Genomic DNA, 17,991 nt, shown 5'->3' with positions numbered 1-17,991 from the left:
GCCCATATTCCATCTTGAGAGGTAGTGAGCTCTGTGTAAAAAGAAAAGCTGGTACAGCAGTCAGAGGTCCGACTTTGTGATGATGTGTTGTTTTCACGACTGTATGTATCAAAAAATTACATTGTTTTTAGTTTGCTGAGTATGATTGTACAAGTATAGTGCGGTTGATCGGTGATGCCATTTGTAGTCCACCTTTCAAAGTTACCTGAGGTAGGCTCAAAGTGAATAAGCGAGATTAAAAAAATGCAGCATGCTCCTAGATATATTTACACTCATTCATAATCCTGTTTTTTTATTTTGCAGCCTTTCCTAGCATGATAAAGAACTATTGAAGTGTTGAAATGATTCTATGATTTCTGGCCACATTCTATTTACTGTTTGTCTACACGTGTTGGGACAGCGGCGCGATATTCTTCTCTGTGTTGATCTCAAGCAAAAGCCATGAACATGTGTACAGTATATGTGCATACTGTACATAGTAAACAGAACCGATGACCTGCCTTGAACGTGATCTTGTCCTTCTCTCAGCTATATTTAGACCTGTACTGCTCTGAGATCAGATGTTGATGTTGGACGCTGAACGTTTGCCGTGTTCTGGACAGTGGTCCGCTGTAGTCGGTCAGGAGAGCAACAGGCGTCCGATTATACTGTCATCGTGTTTTATAAAAGACAACCGTAGGTTTACTTTTTGGGGAGATTTTAATGAACTCAGCCATCCATTTTCTGGACCATACGTCCTCAGTGGGTTGCCAACGAGCTCGAGGCTGTCTCAGACTTGTGGCGAGAGGTGGGGTACGTGAAGGACTTGTTGACAGCCAATCGTTGAGCGCATTTAGACAAAAACATTCCCAGTCAGATTCACACTTCCTCGTACCCGATTTAAGATTTAAAATAAAACACGCAAGCACGGGCAGAATGCAATATCCGACAGGCAAAAAAAAAGAAAGGAACATTCTAACTTTATCGATCGGGTGACGTGAGGTTTTGTCGTCTGCTGGGATTTAACTGTTGATGGGCAGCAGGGGGCGTCGTTGGCTTGATTGTTTTGATACTTGGCTCTTAGAATCTGTACACTACAGGATTATTATTCGTTATATACACGGGATGTTTGTCTACTCTCCGGCCCAACAATTGCTCCCTGTGTGTCATCATGAGGACACAGTCACAGGGGAGACCAGTTGCAAATGGCAGGACAAAGGGGGCTGTGGGTTTTTTTCTGCTTCTTCAGATCAAATTTACAATTGATTTTCCGGCCAAACAAAACATATCCTCATTAGTTCCTTTTTGCTCACACCTGCAATCTTACTGTGGCTCGTCAATGTTCAATACGTGGCCGTTGACAGCTCTCACGCTCACGCACACACTCCACGCCGCGGAGTTCCCTCATTTGTTTTGCCTTTCTCCTCCTCACCTCTTGCCTCCTTCCTGGTGTGATGTGTGAGGCCTCCCAGCTAATTCCCACGCCACAAAAAATGAAAACAGGAGGTAGCATGTGTTTAGATATGTGTGTGGGTTGACCTTTGACACGAGTCCTGTGTCATTCCCCATCAAATAACATCTGGCCGTGTTCTTTTATGTATCGCTCTTGCATGCATATCTTACTTTAATCCCATAGCCCCTGTTCCCATGAGCACATTACACACACATTTACTGACACTGTCATTTTCCATCATGACATTCTGACTCTTAGCATAGTTGCACATACTCCATGACTGATTAAAGGTCTCCCTTGGATTGGCCTTTTCGTTCTCAAAAATCTACTGGGAGTTTGGACTATTGCTAAAGTAAATTAGATGCCAAAATCTGTATTCATTGCCAGTTTACTTGACGGTAATTAATGACAGATAAATTTCATTCTATTGGGAAGTGGTAATGATATGTATTAATTCCATAATATTATGAAGGCTTCTCGGTATTGTGTACACAATATGGTTTCTACAGAGAAAAACCTTCATTTGAAAACCAAAGAGTCTTACTGTCTTTGTCCACATTTAAGTTTGAATAATAATAAAAAATAAGAAGATCATGTTTTCCCTTTAAAATAAGGAAGTAGTAAAATAAAATGATGGTCAAACAGTCTACAAATTATGCAGTTATCACTATATAGGTTCCTTTTTTCCTACTAAAAACCGATAGACATTTGCTGGTTCCTAATTCACCTTGAGAAAAAAAATGAAAAGACTTAAAATACTCAAAAGAAGAAAGGCTTTCAAACACATTTTTCGGCAGAGGAACTTAAACAATATGTTACACGTTGTCCCGAGGTCAAATGGTTAGCACTTCTCACAATGCAGAGTTGCAAGGTTCGAATCTGGGCTGTGGCCTTGTGTGGAGTTTGCATGTTCTCCCCGTGCCTGCGTGGGTTTTCTCCAGGTAGTCCGTTTTCCTCCCGCATTCCAAAGAACTGCATAATACGTTGATTGGATACTCTAAATTGTACTTAAGTGTGATTGTGTGTGTGGATGGTTGTTTGTCTTTGTGTGCCCTGTGACTGTGTGGCAAACAGTTCAGGGTGTACCCTGCCTACTTCCTGAAGACGGGTGGAATACGTTCGAGCGCGCCCTGGACCCTCGTGAGGATAAGCGGTTCGGATAATGGATGGATGGATCAACATGTATAGCAACATGTTGACAACAGTGTATACTTCTGGTAAACGCATGATGGCCACACCATATTTACGCACTGCTTAATATCAGACCGATGAATACACTAAAATACACAAATATATTGCCTCTAATGTTTCAAAGAATTTGAGCTATGAAAAAGTGAACAGTAATATCCCTTTAACCTTGTTGCGCAATCCTTGAGACTTGTTTGCTCCCAAGTAAACTGAGGCAAGACCTGGCAATAAATGTAAGCTGCACATCCTGGGAACAAAAGCTGAGGTTAGGATGTGGGCGTGTGAGAAAAGTTGAGCAGAATTGAGTTAAAGAGCAAAAAGGGGGGTTGTCATTTGCGTCACATAACTGGAGAACAATGCCGAAGGTAGAAGACCACCAAGGTCATCGTGTTACGAGTGCAGTGTAACCGAAGGAACAAGACGCCAGCCTGTCTCTTTTTCTCTCTCTTGCCCTCTTTCTCTGCCCGTTGAGTGGAAAGTTTCACTTGATGTTATGCTGACATTGTCAACATCACCAACAGCTCTGTGACATTAAACACTAAAGATATGACAGTTTGCAATGACGGGAAAGGTTCATCTAAGTTTAATCTTGTACACCAACAAATACGCTGATCAGTGATCACACTGCTTGCATTAATTAAGTCCTTTATTGACAGGAAGAGTCCAGTAATCCGTTGTGGGGGTTGGATTGTTGATGTTTGCTTTTATTTTAAACACATGCTGTAAGCAGTTGTTTTTGCTCAAGATGAAGTTGTTGTGTAGTACAACGTTTTCATCAATAGGGGGAGGTATCTCCATTATTTTCGGTTTGAACACACCAGCAGGCTCGAACGAACATTCACCTACGCTTACTCAACGATATGGGTTCAACATGACAAGCGTTGAAAATCTTGGTGTCTGCACTAAACATGTATTCACACATCCACTCGTACAAATGTAGAGCAAGAATTCCTCTCAAATGAATTGATGAAGGGTTTGGGAGGGGGCTGCATACGTAAGTTCCCTCACAGCTGCCTCAGTTCCCCAGGCAGATCTATTTCGAGCTTCTGACGTCACTGGTGTCCTCTGATGGAGCCTCGTCACAGCCACTTTCACTGAGCTGGCACGGGGCGGGGAGGGAAATCGGGTAAGGTAGAGGGAATCATCGTTGAGGTAAGGGCTGCTGTAGCTCTGCCCATCTGCGCTCTGTCACGCCAATCATGTGCGAGATGGAGCACTGCATCACTGTGCTAGATGCAGCCCCCCACCCCCGCCCCCCTTCTCTTCAATTCTCTCTCGGGCAGGTTCATTCAGCATCAGTTTCATAATAGCCTTCTTCCATTTATCAGCCACAGTTATAAGTGGAGTGCTGTCGACAGGTGGTGCTAAAAATAGACTCTGGTAACCTTCATTTGCTCTGTGAGTGCACGATTTTCGATTGTTACCACCAGGCAAGAGAGGCGGGGTGGGGTAGGGTGGCCGATTATTTGAAGATGAGGAAAAATACCCAAAGTTCTGAGCACATCATTTTTCACTCAAAGTCACATTACCTTCCAACAAGGTTATTTCTCATTGTGCATTGCGTTGCTTCCAGTGTATCAAAAATGGATAACCCGAAGACGAGTGATGGTGCTCTTCAGTGTGCCCTTGTGCAAGGCAATGTTATCCTGAATTGTTATATTAATACTAGCAGTGTAATGAGAGTTACATCGTGTACACAGGTAGTCTTTAAATGCGGTGACTGGTTAAGGAAGGGTGTGAGTCGCGCGACTGACGTAACATGCTCACGTCACTCATGATGTCACGTTGATATAATGAGCTCGCGTGGAGGAGGTGTGCATATTATGCGCCTCTGAAAATCAACATATCTCAAGGTCAAAACGATGCTTGCAAATTTGGCAAGGATCAAGAATGTGGTTTATGCTTTAGTCATCAATGTTTCATACTTAGCCATACCTTGTGGAAATAATAGATTGATTGTACAGTAGACAGAGCCTCCACAACATTTTGACCATTTTTATCTAAGAAAAGTCAGTTCAAGAGCAGTTTGTAATAACAATGCTTTGTTGCTTTTTTTTGGTATCTCGTGTGTTTATTTGCACCCATTGAACAAGCTCAGCTTCAGTTGCAATGCATCATTATGCTTTTTGAGCGAGGTTTTAGTTATCTGGTAGAAAAAAACAAAATAAGATGAGATAACCTTTATTTGTCCCACACTGGGGAAATGTGTGTATTGAATGTTGTCTCTGTCTCTGTCTCTGTCTCTGTCTCTGTCTTTTTTTTAGTTTTGATGTGGAGAATGGCCTTTCGGTGGGTCGCAGTCCTCTGGACACCCAGACCAGCCCGGGTTCTGGTCTGGTCCTACAATCCAATGTCCCTCACAGTCAACGGCGTGAGTCTTTCCTCTACCGCTCCGACTCCGATTATGACCTGTCTCCTAAAACCATGTCACGAAACTCATCCGCGGCCAGCGACTTGTGAGTACTTCATTACTTTTTTTTTCTTGCAGTAAATGAATATAATGAAATGTGCTGTACTCGCTGTTTTGTGACTCTTTCATATCCCCGTCTGTGGTCCCATCTGTGGCACAAGTGGCACCTTGTCCACCAATATATACCTGTATGTTGCGTCTTTGTCTTAAAGGGAGGAGGGATTGAAGCAATGTGAAGTCAGTTGGCTCCCTCGGTGAGGCAAAAGGTGTAAAGATTGCTGTGATCTAATTCCCATGATTTAAATCATTGCGTCTCCCTGTTGCCCCTTGAGCACTGACCCTCTAAAAGCATCACCACTGCAAAGGTGTTGGACAGCCCAAACAGTCCCAGCATGCATTTGTTATATTGTCTTATTCCTAAAATAATGGCCTGAGCCTTTTTTTTCTCCAGAAAACATGGAAAAACTGAACCAAATACATAATGTATTTGTAAATCATTTCATTTCAGCGGTAGAATTGAATAATCTGTGAAACTAAGGCTGTCGCCGATTTCAACAGAGTTGGCCAGCATCCCGAAATGTAATCAAAATAGGCCATCATTTTAAGAAGGTGACGGTATGATGTTTTGTCACATACCTGTAGGTGTGAAGTTAAACTTACATTTACCATTATAAAGTGGAAAGTGCATCCACCGAAGAATGTTGTTATGAACTTTTAAGTTTGAGTGTCGATGGTTTATTTGTGCGCTAAGCCATCACATCTGCAGACTTTTCATCTGAAAATGTATGCAAGGGTTACAATATTGTTTACTGGCTTTTTTTCTTCACATTCTTTTATCTAATTTCTGAAAATACTGATCAATTGTTAACTCATTGTCCACATCAACCTAAGTTAGGTTAATAGATTAAAATTTAATATACAATAAACTCTGAACAATTACGGCATGTAAGGTTTTCATTTCCTCATTGTCTTATAAGTAAGCCATGAAGACTTATAGGGGTGTTCCCATGGCAACTTTTACTCCGGTGTAGCACCGGGGCTGCCCCCCCATAGAGCGTTCACACGTACAAAGTTATACCGGTGTAGCCCCTGGAGACAGCTTAAACCGGAGCAAATTTAACCCGGCTCAGGAGGTGGTTTAAAAATTTACTCCAGAGTAAATGCTAGTTTGCAAGTCAGCACCGATATAAAATGGAACGTGTGAACGCTACAGGAGTCGACTTGCTACGCATGAGAAGAGTTGATTACATATGGGTATTGAATGCGTCGCTTTCGTGCTCTGTTGTACTTCCGGCATCTTTCATTTCTCTCTTCTCTCATCCTTTTACGGTGTCTGATAGACCACAGCGTTGATTTGTCTGGAGAAATATAAACCATGGTTTTTCGATATGTCACAAACAAAGCGGGGAAAAGGAAGCACACGTTACGCATGCGCATGTTTTATTTCTGCATTATTAATATCATGTTACACACACACACACACACACACGTACACATGTACAAACGAGGGCATTTTTTTTCCCCACTGAGAATTTCAAATGTTGCAAAAGAACACACTGTAAGTCTCATGATGATGACTGTTGCTAAAAAGAAAAGGGCTTTTCTTTTTAGCAACAGTCAAATGGAACATCCAATTAAAGTCTTACAAAGTGCATGTTTGTATTTGCAGGCATGGAGAAGACATGATAGTTACCCCATTTGCACAGGTTGGTAGCATTTAAACATCATCCCCGCTGTAGATATTCAGCTCCACAAAAATGCTGTTTAGACTTCCGAGTATTTTTCATCACAAAAGTTTGATTTCAATCCTTTTTTGCATACTTGCTGGATAAGTAGCTGGAGTTTTATTGTTATTCTTACATAAAGGATGCTAATTATTGCCTAAAAGAAGAAGGCAATTGAAGATTCTTTTTGCGTAGTGCATTCAGCAATATGTTGGATTTAATTGCAACACATTTAAACGGTGAGTTTTTAAAATAAGATGATAAGTACGGAAAGTTTGCATTTTATAGACTGTTTTCATCTCAACTAATCCTTTATGAATCTAAATGTAACTTTGTCCAGACCTCGACACCAATAAATATTTTCTTTAACTTCAGAATGATTTCATGATCTCATCTGGCTGTACAAATAAATATCTCTTTATTTATATAGCGCATCCCTAACAACTGTAGCTGTCGCAATGCCGTTTTCAAATGTCCCCCAAATACGCATCAACTATTTAAATATTACATGTACAATAAGTAATATTAAGCAGGTATCTTATCCAATTTGCCATGTTTTGCTCACTTATATTGTGCTGTGTTCACAGACAAATGCGATATTTGCAAAATTATAGTTTTCAAACACTGGGGATATTGCATGGATGATGATGATGAAGATGAAGGCAATAATAGTAAGACCCCAAAGGACATGATTGAGCCGAGCGATTTTACAGCATGATCTGAATCAAACTGTCAAGGGAAGGCAAGGCAGCTTTATTAATAATATATTTCATCCAATAGGCAACTCAATGTTCTTCAGACAAGCAAAGACACGACACCTAAAAGAATTTACAAACACAACAGTTTACGACATCCGGAGTCAAAGCAAAACAAAAACAAAAGGAAGTCAAGGCATCATCTAAATCCTTGTGTTCTACGCTCAAGGCTGCATCCTCACTCCGTATATTTGTCTCCTCAGATACTTGCCAGTCTACGAACAGTGAGAAGTAATTTTGCCGTTCTCACACATTTGCAAGATCGTGTGGGAAACAAGTAAGAGCAAGCCAATAGGCTGATTTGATGCCTTCTAGATGTTTTTCTATCCCTCACCTTCCCAATTGGTGCTTGTTGCAGGTGGCCGCCAAGCAGTAACCAACCACCCCTGTGTAAACCATGTCACACAGGTCAGTCACGGACGGCACCTGTGCTACAAAAGCCTAATACGTGTTTACATGTGGTTTATTATCATAACTGTCCGCATTTCCATACAAACATGTTGAGCAAATATAGAAACTCTTCCTATGAATTGTGAAGTGAAGCAGGTGCAGTGCCCTGAGATTATTGGATGTCATTCATTGTTCTTTCAGAGGAGCCTTATCAGAAGTTGGCAGTGGAGACTCTGGAGGAGCTGGACTGGTGTCTCGACCAGCTTGAGACGCTTCAGACGAGAAACTCGGTCAGCGAGATGGCGTCTAATAAGGTGAGAATATGGACCGTTAAGATGCGTCCGCTCATCTCAGGTCTTATGAGCTGTATGCTAATGCACAAGGCACTCATGAGTGTGACCTCTCCATTTTGTTCAAATTTGGGCACCCTGTGGCACAAACTGTGGCTTGCATTCGGGTAGCTCATGACGTAACCCATCAGTGCCATCTCTCATTCCATTTTATTGCCGAATATCACTCAATTTAAATACTAACTCCCACCTGCCTACAACAACAAATTCTGGTCATTAGCAGTGTCTGCTGGAATGATTTTACTGATGGCACGCATAAATGCCCAAATGAAATTGTACATCAAGCAAGAATAGGAAAGAATTACACCGAGAAAGCGTGAGCAATTCCTGTCCTCAGTTCCCAATCGCTTATTGAGTCTTGTTAAAAGGAGAGTGTAATGTAATTCAGTGGTAAACATGCCTTGTGCCAGCTTTTTTGGACAGTGTCCGCAGGCATCAAATATAAAATGTGTGTATATTTACACACACACAAAAAAACGACTGTTATGATTTTGAACATTACATATGTTGTCCTTGCAGTGTATTTAACAGAATCCGTTAACAGATGTGCAAATAATTGTATTTTGTTCTTATTGATTTTTTTAGACAATGTCCCAACATTGAATTTGGGCTTTGTACAAGTCAGTGCATTTTTATTTAAGGCATTGTGAGTGTGTATAAACACTCGGGCTCATGAACAGTGATTTCACTGAAAGAGTTAACCCACGTCCATCCCTGCGCCGCTTCTTTGCTCCTCCGTTTCTGAGTCAGCGAGTCAGCTTCTTCTCCACTGCCCATCCTCTGAAGGAGGCCGATCTGATTGGACAGCAGGGAGACAGCGCTGTAGGCTGGGGGAGGGGCAAAGGATTCTTATAGTCTCCGCTTTTTATGTTTCTCATTGACAGTGTGTGAAAGTACTTGAATGGGCGACGGCATTCGCTTCTCTTCACCCCCTTTAGCACACCACATTTACAGTCATCACCCCCCCCCCCCCCCCCCCATCCTCTCCCTGACAACGCACCCAACCTCTGCATTACCTTCAGGACTGGGCAAACTTTTATTTTCAGTGGCACTGCTTTTGTTTTTATTCATCCATTTATGCGGAGTGTAAAGCAGCGCGGGAAGCGGTTAGAGCCCGGGACTGAGCAAATCATTAATTTGTCTGCCCACTGGCTTGGATTTTAAGCAGAGAAAGATCAACATGCATGGAATGGCATGCCCTTGTTGGTTCTCTGGAATTGTCTGTGCGGGAGACTCAGACAGGTGAGCCCGCCTTGTTTACATCTGGATTGGGATTTGTAGTGGTGGGTAGTGCAGGCTTTGCGAAGGCTGTGTGACAAGTGAGGCACGCACACATGAACGGGACATGCCTGTTAGCGAGAGCAGGCATTATATTGGGAATGTTGCATTTGTTCGCATCTTCCATTTTTGCATTGTGTGGAAATAAATAAAAGCAAGAGTAATCCCAGAAATGACAGAGTGACTCAACTAAACAGACAAAGCGTTGTATCACTATGCATATTTGTGTATGTGACAGGTGCACCATTACAGTACTCTCACCCAGTATCCTCAGTCTTGTCACACGTGATACAACATAAATGTTGAATACTTATATTTTGGGGGAATCTGAAGGGGAACATTTCTGAAGTTTGGAAGTTTGTGCAACATTCGCCCCGTTCAGTATGACTTTGTAGTGTGTTGTGGAATGGACATACATAACTGGCATTAAGTCTGTGAGCCAAATGATGGCCCACGTAGTCTTTTCATCTGACATAATACAAGTAAGCATACAAAGCAATTAACGAAAAAAATCTATAAATGAATGACTGATAACGGTATTTACCTACTTGAGATGGATGCAGCTCCACGCCAATATTGCCTAAATGCATCTACCGTTTTGTGAATTATGAGGGTTGGCACTGGGACATGAAACCTTTCAGCCACTGTGGCTAAACAGTATAAAAATCTCTGAGCAACATTTGAGTGTAGTTAGCCACACTATCTTGTGTTTGTGTGACTAAACCCTTGGCGCAGGGCGGCGGTGCTATTTGTTTTGCCGCTATGTTGCTATGTGTGCTGCTCATGCAAGCACAAGGCAGAGGCATTGTAGCCCAAATAACACAAGATGCCGCAGCCTATCCCAGCTGTCTTTGGGCGGTAGGCGGGTTACACCCTGAACCGGTTGCCAGCCAAATCGCAGTGCACACCCAGACGAACAACCATCCACACTCACACTCACACCGAGGGACAATTTCAAGTGCTCCATTAACCAGCCATGCATGTTTTTGGATTGTGGGAGGAAACCGGAGTACCCAGGGAAAACCCACCTCGGCCCGGGGAGAACATCCAAACTCCACACAGTTAAGCCGCAGCCGGGGTCGAACCCACAACCGCTAACCAGTCAGTCACTGTGCTGCCCCATATTTAATGTATTCAAGGGAAAAAAACACATTTTATAATATTTTACAGGATTGTTTAGGAAATCTTCGGCTTGAAACATTTATTGAAGTATGATTTTTATCAAGCAACATTGTCATCACCTTCTAATGGAGTCATTAATGTCATCCATTTTTATTTTCCTACATTCAAGCACAGTGGTAATGTTTGAATGTGCTTAATGTTGCAATGACTCATGAAAATATGCAGAACGGGTATTTTGGGAATAAAACCACCGACTTGTTTTTAAAACATGATGTTCCATCCCACATTGGTGCACAAAGGCACAAACTCCCCATTCCACCCAATTCTACCAGCGCAAAGTCTAGCAACTGACCAAAAGAAAGAAAACACCACCCATGCACACAGTTATATTGTGCTTTTCACTGAACTTGCGCTCGGGACGCAAGTAGTATTCTCAGGTTAAGTTTCTGGCCTCATTGCATGACACAAAAAAAATAATGGTTTCCTGTAGAAGAATCCCTCAAGTGATTAATTATTTCATTGTACATGTTGAAGTCGAAACAGTTGTTACACTAATCACATTTTTTGTGTCCACACAGTTTAAGAGGATGCTAAACCGAGAGCTGACTCAACTGTCAGAGACCAGTCGCTCAGGGAATCAGGTGTCGGAGTTCATCGCCAATACCTTCCTTGGTGAGTTTTCGCCCAAAGCAAAAAGAACAAAATGACCACTAACAGGTTAAAATGGAGGCAGCTTATATGTTCACTAAATTTAAATGCAAACCTGTCTGCCTACTTTGCTTTCAGATGCTACCAACTGTATAGATTTCACTTGACATTGCCGGTACAAAACCGATTTCACAAATAATTGTTTTTTTGGGGGGTTTTTTTGTGCACAAGAAAGGTGGACCGTTTGTTTAGAGTGCATGAGGAGTTATTAAATTTGTGTCCATGGAAGAGATATATTCAAAGCTTGATAGTGTTACCAACATGTATCATAGCTTGAAGAACGGCTGCTGTGGTAGATTGTGAACTCGCAATGTCGAGGGGATGAACTTAACTGCACTGTGTGATTCTGGTAAGTTATTAGGTTTATTGATTTGGGGATTTTGAAGGACAAATATAGCATAATATTGAGTATTAATAAGACTTTAAGTGTTTATTATTTTTTTCAAACATGCACAAAATGAGTTCTTCATGCACTTTACTTGGGTTTGCTGTTCGGCACTTTCTGCGGACATCGATGGTGGAATAGAATTTTTTTGTGCGTGGTGCTTTTTGTTGAAATTATTGGAACATCCCACTCACAATAGGACCACATCTTTTACATGTTTTATTTGGTTTGTGTTTATGTGTGTGTGAGGGAGGAAGTTTGGTGGGTGGGGGGTTCGTCTGCCAAAGACATTTTTTTTTTAATAAGATTTGAAAAATCCTTGTGCGTACCCAGCCTAAAAAACAAATAGACAAACACAAATGCTCTAGAATATTCTATAAATTGTTCACATTTTCATTAACAATTTAGCTTTGGTGAACAACAAATCTAATGGTGGCCTAAGACTTTTGCACAATACTGGCAAGTAGCTCGAAATGTTGAGAGGTTCTTGATGGTTTTGCCAAAGAACAACGGGCACTTTTACATTACAATAGTCGACATCAGTGACAAGGGAGAAAATAGTATCGCTATTCAATTAAAGTGACTCACATCAAAGCAAATGTCAAGATTTTAAATGCAAAATTGTATGAGAAATAGTACATTGAACACATCCGAAGTGCAATATAGAGATTGTTTCTCGATGAGAGCCAGGAGGAGAAGGTTACTTCTTATGCAGACAGCGAATACGAGGATTTTTCCTCCCCTAAAAAAGGTGGCGAAGAGACAGCATTCCCGGACACATTGTGTGTCGTTGTCGTAGCAACAGGGTGCAATATTATTAGAGGGCATGTTGCATCAATAAAAGAATCAGTCTACATCCGCCGTGCCGGGAGGATGGTAGTTGAACCGAATAAGGAGGTAGCTGTCCTTCACACGCTGTTTTGATATGGGTGCCTTGACGTCCAGCCTGGCTGTGCTCGGAGATGACCACCATGGTTTCTGGTGTGAGAAAAAGAAGGCACTATGAGGGAGGTAAGCGGGGCCACACAGCTCCTAGGCTGTGTGATGCCAGGTCTCTGCTCGCTGTGCATCCTTATGGTGCCGTGTGCGTTTTGGGGCTCAGATTTGGATGTTATTTGATTGTCCCCACCTGGTAGATTGTTCAGCATCTTATTCGTACAGTTAAATGCAGTTTACGGGGATGTAGTCGAAAGCTTGTTGTTCGATCTTAATACTCCAAATTGGCACGTGGAATATTTTGCTGGATGTAAAAAAAACAACAATTTAAATAGCATGATGAGTCACTCTGAATAAGCACGTGCTTATGGAGACAGCGCCTCTGTGGCAACACGTCATCAATTGGTGGCCATTTCTTTTTCGTTATTGCATCAAGAGAGACAGGAAATATGACGTAAAGTATTTAAAATCCCTAAGTTAAAATAAAAATGCTAACTTATTCCCCAGTTGACCCAAGATCACTTTCTGCTGGTGTTTACACCATACGCAGATAAATAGGCTTTTCTTTTCTTTCTTGAGGTTTATGGCTGGTAGGTTTTGGTCATGAGCAAAATTCCATTGGCGAAATGCATTGCTTTTTAAACCCACATTTGAAGTGTGGTGTCAGAAAGAGTATTTGAGGGTCTGCAGTCGGGGAAGAAGTTTGAATCAACTTTTATTTTCCTCTTGCTAAAACATTTCATCAATTCACCTCATACATCTCGAAAACAAAACACACAGCTGGATGACCAAGTGACTGATATGTGCATTAGATGACGTGTATCATGTGCGCCGGCTTTCAACATGGATACGAATGCAGGGCCAATGCTGGCTACAAATGATTGAACAGTTCTATCCTGGTTTAACATTTTTTTTCTTTCTTTGATTTGTTTTGGAAAAAACAGAAGTGAGAATTTAATTTTGCTCTCCAAAATGAGCTCAAGTTACCCCCAAAAAATAAATATTGGGAGCCAGCAAACTCAATGCAACATTTCACACAGTGACTGAATATGTGACCTATTTTTTTTTCTGGAACCGCTCAAGGAGACATTCATCTCTTCAACCAGAGAAGCGTGATGACATAAGGGTCGTTCCAGAATTCAAGGACATTTTACCTCCCACCTATCAAATCTTGAATAATCCTCATGCAAAATACTCCAAGCTTGTCCTGAGACCAAATCTGAAAAATACAAAGCGAAAGGTTTCCTTGAAAATTGTTTTTAATAAAACACGTGGCCAGTTTATATTTCCAAAAGCAGCACAAAACGCTGAGTATTACCCATACAAATATGTCTATTTTTTGTTTTGTTTACAGTTCTAAATTTCAATGCTTTTCCCATTGCAGAAAAACAACATGATGTGGAGATCCTGTCCCCGCCGCCTAAGGAGAAAGAGAAGAAGAAGAGGCCCATGTCACAGATCAGTGGCGTGAAAAAGGTCACACAGAGCCCCAGCCTTGCATCTACCTGCATCCCTCGTTTTGGAGTCAACACCCCACAGGAGAACCTGTTGGCCAGCGTGCGTCGACATGCAGAAACTCACACGCTGACACACGGAGAAAGAAAACGTCCCTTATGCATGTCATGTTTCCCTTCCTTAGGAGATTGAGGACCTTAACCGTTGGGGACTGGATGTATTCAAGATTGCGGAACACTCTGGAAACCGCCCTTTGACGGTCATCATGTTCTCCATCTTCCAGGTAGGAACAACCAAATACACCACAAAGAAAGTTACAGACCAAGGGGAGGGGGAGTTGAATCTACCGAAGAAATAAAAATTACAGCGAACCAGCATTTATCACAGGCGGATGACTTTCAGACTCGCATGCAATAAGTCAAGAGCTGGGATTTACAGGCAAAATATAAAAAAAATAAAGAAATTCTCGTTTTACTCTTCCCAAACACTTTAAACATATTTAAATTCATGCCTCAAAATATTTCTTTGCGCAATGAGTCCCAAACATTGTGCCCTGAGAGATCATCAGGTATGCTGCGGAAAATTCAGCAATTCCAATTTCCCTGGAGTGGGCCAAATTTTTTTTATAAATCATATCTTTGTCCATCAATCAAGGCCCACCGCTCTTGACGTTGCAGAGCCCCCCCGAACAATTACTTTGCTCTTCCACTCGATAGCAGAAGGTTTATGATTAATTTGGTATCCACTTATGTGCCATTTGCATTTGGCGGCGTGCCGTGAGATTTTCCCAAATATAAAATAGGTGCCCTGGCTCAATAAGGTTGGGAAACGCTGCTTTAGAGGCTGCTCTCGCGCTGAGAGATGGTAGTAGACCTTATATAACATTTTTGGGAAGAAAAAAATAAGAAAATGCTGTTGCACAAATGGTTCCCCAAATGTGGCAAAATGTGCCAGCTTCAAACCTTTTGTCCCTTCCAGTTGAACCAAAAATAGAATTAGACATTGTAGCTATAAAACACCAATATGTTTAACAATGTAATTTTAGCTAACACTAGTCTACTACAATGCTAACATATTTTACGAGACACCAAAGACAGGTTAAAAGAAATTAGCATTGATGTTAAAGTAGCTCCGGTATAAACTTTCAAACATAGTCTCTCTGCTCTGTGGCAGTATTTACGATTGGTGCATTTTTGTTGGGGACTTCTCTGTCTATTTTTCTTTTCTTGCTCTTCATGAAGTTGCATCTACATCCAGTAAATATCAATGTTGCAGATCTTCCAATTGTCCAATAAAGTCCACCTGATGTTTCTCTTTGTATCCTGCCAGGAACGAGATCTTCTAAAAACATTCAGGATCCCTATTAGCACCTTCATCACCTTCATGATGACCTTAGAGGACCATTACCGTGCCGATGTAGCTTATCACAACAACATCCATGCAGCTGATGTTGTGCAGTCCACACACGTGCTCCTGTCTACCCCGGCTCTCGAGGTGAGCTGTTTAATGATTTGGAATCTAATGTGACGAATACTAATAAGCCATTTCCAATACTATGCGTTTGTTCATTACTTTCCAGGCTGTATTCACAGATTTAGAAATCATGGCTGTTTTGTTTGCCAGCGCCATTCACGATGTCGACCACCCGGGCGTCACAAACCAATTCCTAATAAACACAAGTAGGTCGTCTGCTCTTTGTGTCTGTATTTACATTCAGAAACATTGACGAGATAAGCATATTCACGAGTCATGAAAAGGCTTTTGAGCATTCTGACAAAGTTGTGTGAGAAATAGCTCGTTTTGGTTATTCGCTGCAAGTGTGGATGGGATTCTAACCAAGTGGATTTGCAAGGTCTCACACCGGCCATGTGCCTTCTCGCCACTCAGCTTTGACTGACACTGAGCCGTATTCGTTTTGAGTTCTCTTGAGCCGCACTGCATCATACTGAGAGCTGTTTCCTCATGTTTTCGTTGAGAGTCTGTCCCTTTCTTGAATGAGTTTGCCTTCACATATTTGAAGCAGCATGCACTTTTTCCTTCACAGGTTCCGAGTTAGCATTAATGTACAACGATGCCTCAGTGCTAGAGAACCATCACCTCGCTGTGGGCTTCAAACTACTCCAAGAAGACAACTGTGACATCTTCCAGAACCTCAGCAAGAAACAACGAGATTCCCTTCGCAAGATGGTGATAGACATGGTGAGACTTTTATCGGTTCATCACCTAACCTGTGAGCAAACTGTGCTGAAACTCATGATTCGATTTGATTTATTGAACATACAGTGGTAAACACATAACTGACATATAAAAATGAAAAACTGAAAAAAAGGATCATCGGTAGATGTCTTTGTACAGCGCTGTTTACATGTTGAAAAAACAATCTAGAACAATGTCTTGTTCTCCATATATTTTTCATCATGTCAATACGCAAATTGGTTATACAGCAATTTATCCCAAAAGAAAACAAACAATACCCTCGCTTGCTCAATACAGTCACAGTCGTCAGGAAACTGACTAGCATCTCTCCAACTGCCATTTTAATTCACTTTTTGTCCGCAGCAAGGCTTGAACCTTGGCCCTTTGGTTCCTGACAAATGAGCTATTATTTCATGATTGCAGTGTTCCTTCTTTTTTCGTAATTGGTACACAACTGTATTAAGCAAATACAAACCTCTCCACTCGATTCCCACATTTTAAGCACTTGTTGCACTTCAGAAATGTACCGGTAACTTTTCAAATGCAAAACGAAGAATAAATACCGAGCTGGTCATTACGGGCTGCATTGTGTGTGGAACATGCACTGCACCCCAGCCGCGAATAAAGACAACGGAACGTCGGCGAATCATAGTTTTTCCCTTTTATCCTAAAACGATTTAGCTAAACAAAAATCCCGAATCGTGGATTAATGCGACTTGTAAATTTTGGGCTGTAATGCAACATGGGATTCTAGTTCAGATAACTTTACGAAAAGCTTTAACGTTAGTCATTAGCCGATGGGAAGACTATGAAAACTTAATCCAGAATCTCTGACCCAGAGACAGATGCGCTACCATTGTTCTGCTTATTTTGGGTAGTCAATGAATAAAAATATATTCAAATTCCCTTTTCTTTGTTTACTGTACACTATTTACAATGGATACTCTTGTGATGTGTCACCTCTGTTGTTATCATTAGGTGCTAGCCACAGACATGTCCAAACATATGAACTTCTTGGCGGACATGAAAACAATGGTGGAGACCAAGAAAGTGACCAGCTTGGGAGTTCTGCTGCTTGACAACTATTCAGACCGAATCCAGGTTAAAGTGCCTTCCGTTCACACAAAGTGTAGAAAGTTTGCAATTGTTACTGGAGCAGGGCTGTTTTTCATACCCGTGGCAAAATCTAACCGGAGTGTAACATTACCAGTATCTTAAAATGCATATATACAGTATATGAAAGACCGTTACTGACAGGGCATTTTGTTGTAGCCATGTTTATGTCAAGTAATTTCTTTGCTAGTGCTAATGTTTTAGAATGGGGCGAGAGGAGGATTACAAACTTGCCATGTCCCAATCATTCTATCTGAAACGCTTGTCTACATCAGGTTCTTCAGAACATGGTTCATTGTGCCGATCTGAGCAACCCAACCAAGCCCCTCGAGCTTTACCGTCAGTGGACAGACCGCATCATGGTGGAATTCTTCACACAGGGAGACCGGGAACGCGATAAGGGCATGGAGATCAGTCCCATGTGTGACAAACACAATGCATCCATTGAAAAGAGCCAGGTAACTGAAAGAAACTCAGGAGGGAGCTTAGCTGACATAATTTTTTTTTTTAAATACTTGCTGACAAACTTTTGTCTTCCAAATGTGCCTG

The 17,991-nt window shown here is 41.6% G+C and overlaps 1 protein-coding gene across 8 annotated transcripts in view; it reads left to right on the top strand.

Annotated features, from left to right (window-relative positions):
• LOC127605911 (cAMP-specific 3',5'-cyclic phosphodiesterase 4C-like) overlaps positions 1 to 17,991 on the top strand; it is a 100,092-nt gene that overhangs the window by 77,200 nt on the left and 4,901 nt on the right. For 6 of the 8 annotated variants that reach the window (XM_052073781.1, XM_052073779.1, XM_052073782.1 and 3 more), the window contains 13 exons: positions 4,885 to 5,076; positions 6,700 to 6,736; positions 7,713 to 7,786; positions 7,868 to 7,917; positions 8,101 to 8,213; positions 11,228 to 11,321; positions 14,063 to 14,235; positions 14,318 to 14,416; positions 15,463 to 15,627; positions 15,713 to 15,812; positions 16,178 to 16,332; positions 17,308 to 17,430; positions 17,718 to 17,900. In XM_052073781.1, the coding sequence (XP_051929741.1) occupies positions 4,885 to 5,076; positions 6,700 to 6,736; positions 7,713 to 7,786; positions 7,868 to 7,917; positions 8,101 to 8,213; positions 11,228 to 11,321; positions 14,063 to 14,235; positions 14,318 to 14,416; positions 15,463 to 15,627; positions 15,713 to 15,812; positions 16,178 to 16,332; positions 17,308 to 17,430; positions 17,718 to 17,900 (1,558 nt within the window). Of the gene's footprint in view, positions 1 to 4,882; positions 5,077 to 6,699; positions 6,737 to 7,712; positions 7,787 to 7,867; positions 7,918 to 8,100; positions 8,214 to 9,128; positions 9,492 to 11,227; positions 11,322 to 14,062; positions 14,236 to 14,317; positions 14,417 to 15,462; positions 15,628 to 15,712; positions 15,813 to 16,177; positions 16,333 to 17,307; positions 17,431 to 17,717; positions 17,901 to 17,991 lie in introns of those variants that run through there. The other 2 variants (XM_052073786.1, XM_052073787.1) reach the window with 2 other exon arrangements.

The sequence above is a fragment of the Hippocampus zosterae genome, chromosome 8 (genome assembly GCF_025434085.1).
Source record: "Hippocampus zosterae strain Florida chromosome 8, ASM2543408v3, whole genome shotgun sequence".
In the NCBI taxonomy this organism is placed as follows: domain Eukaryota; kingdom Metazoa; phylum Chordata; class Actinopteri; order Syngnathiformes; family Syngnathidae; genus Hippocampus; species Hippocampus zosterae.
This window is presented reverse-complemented; position numbering and strand designations above follow the sequence as displayed.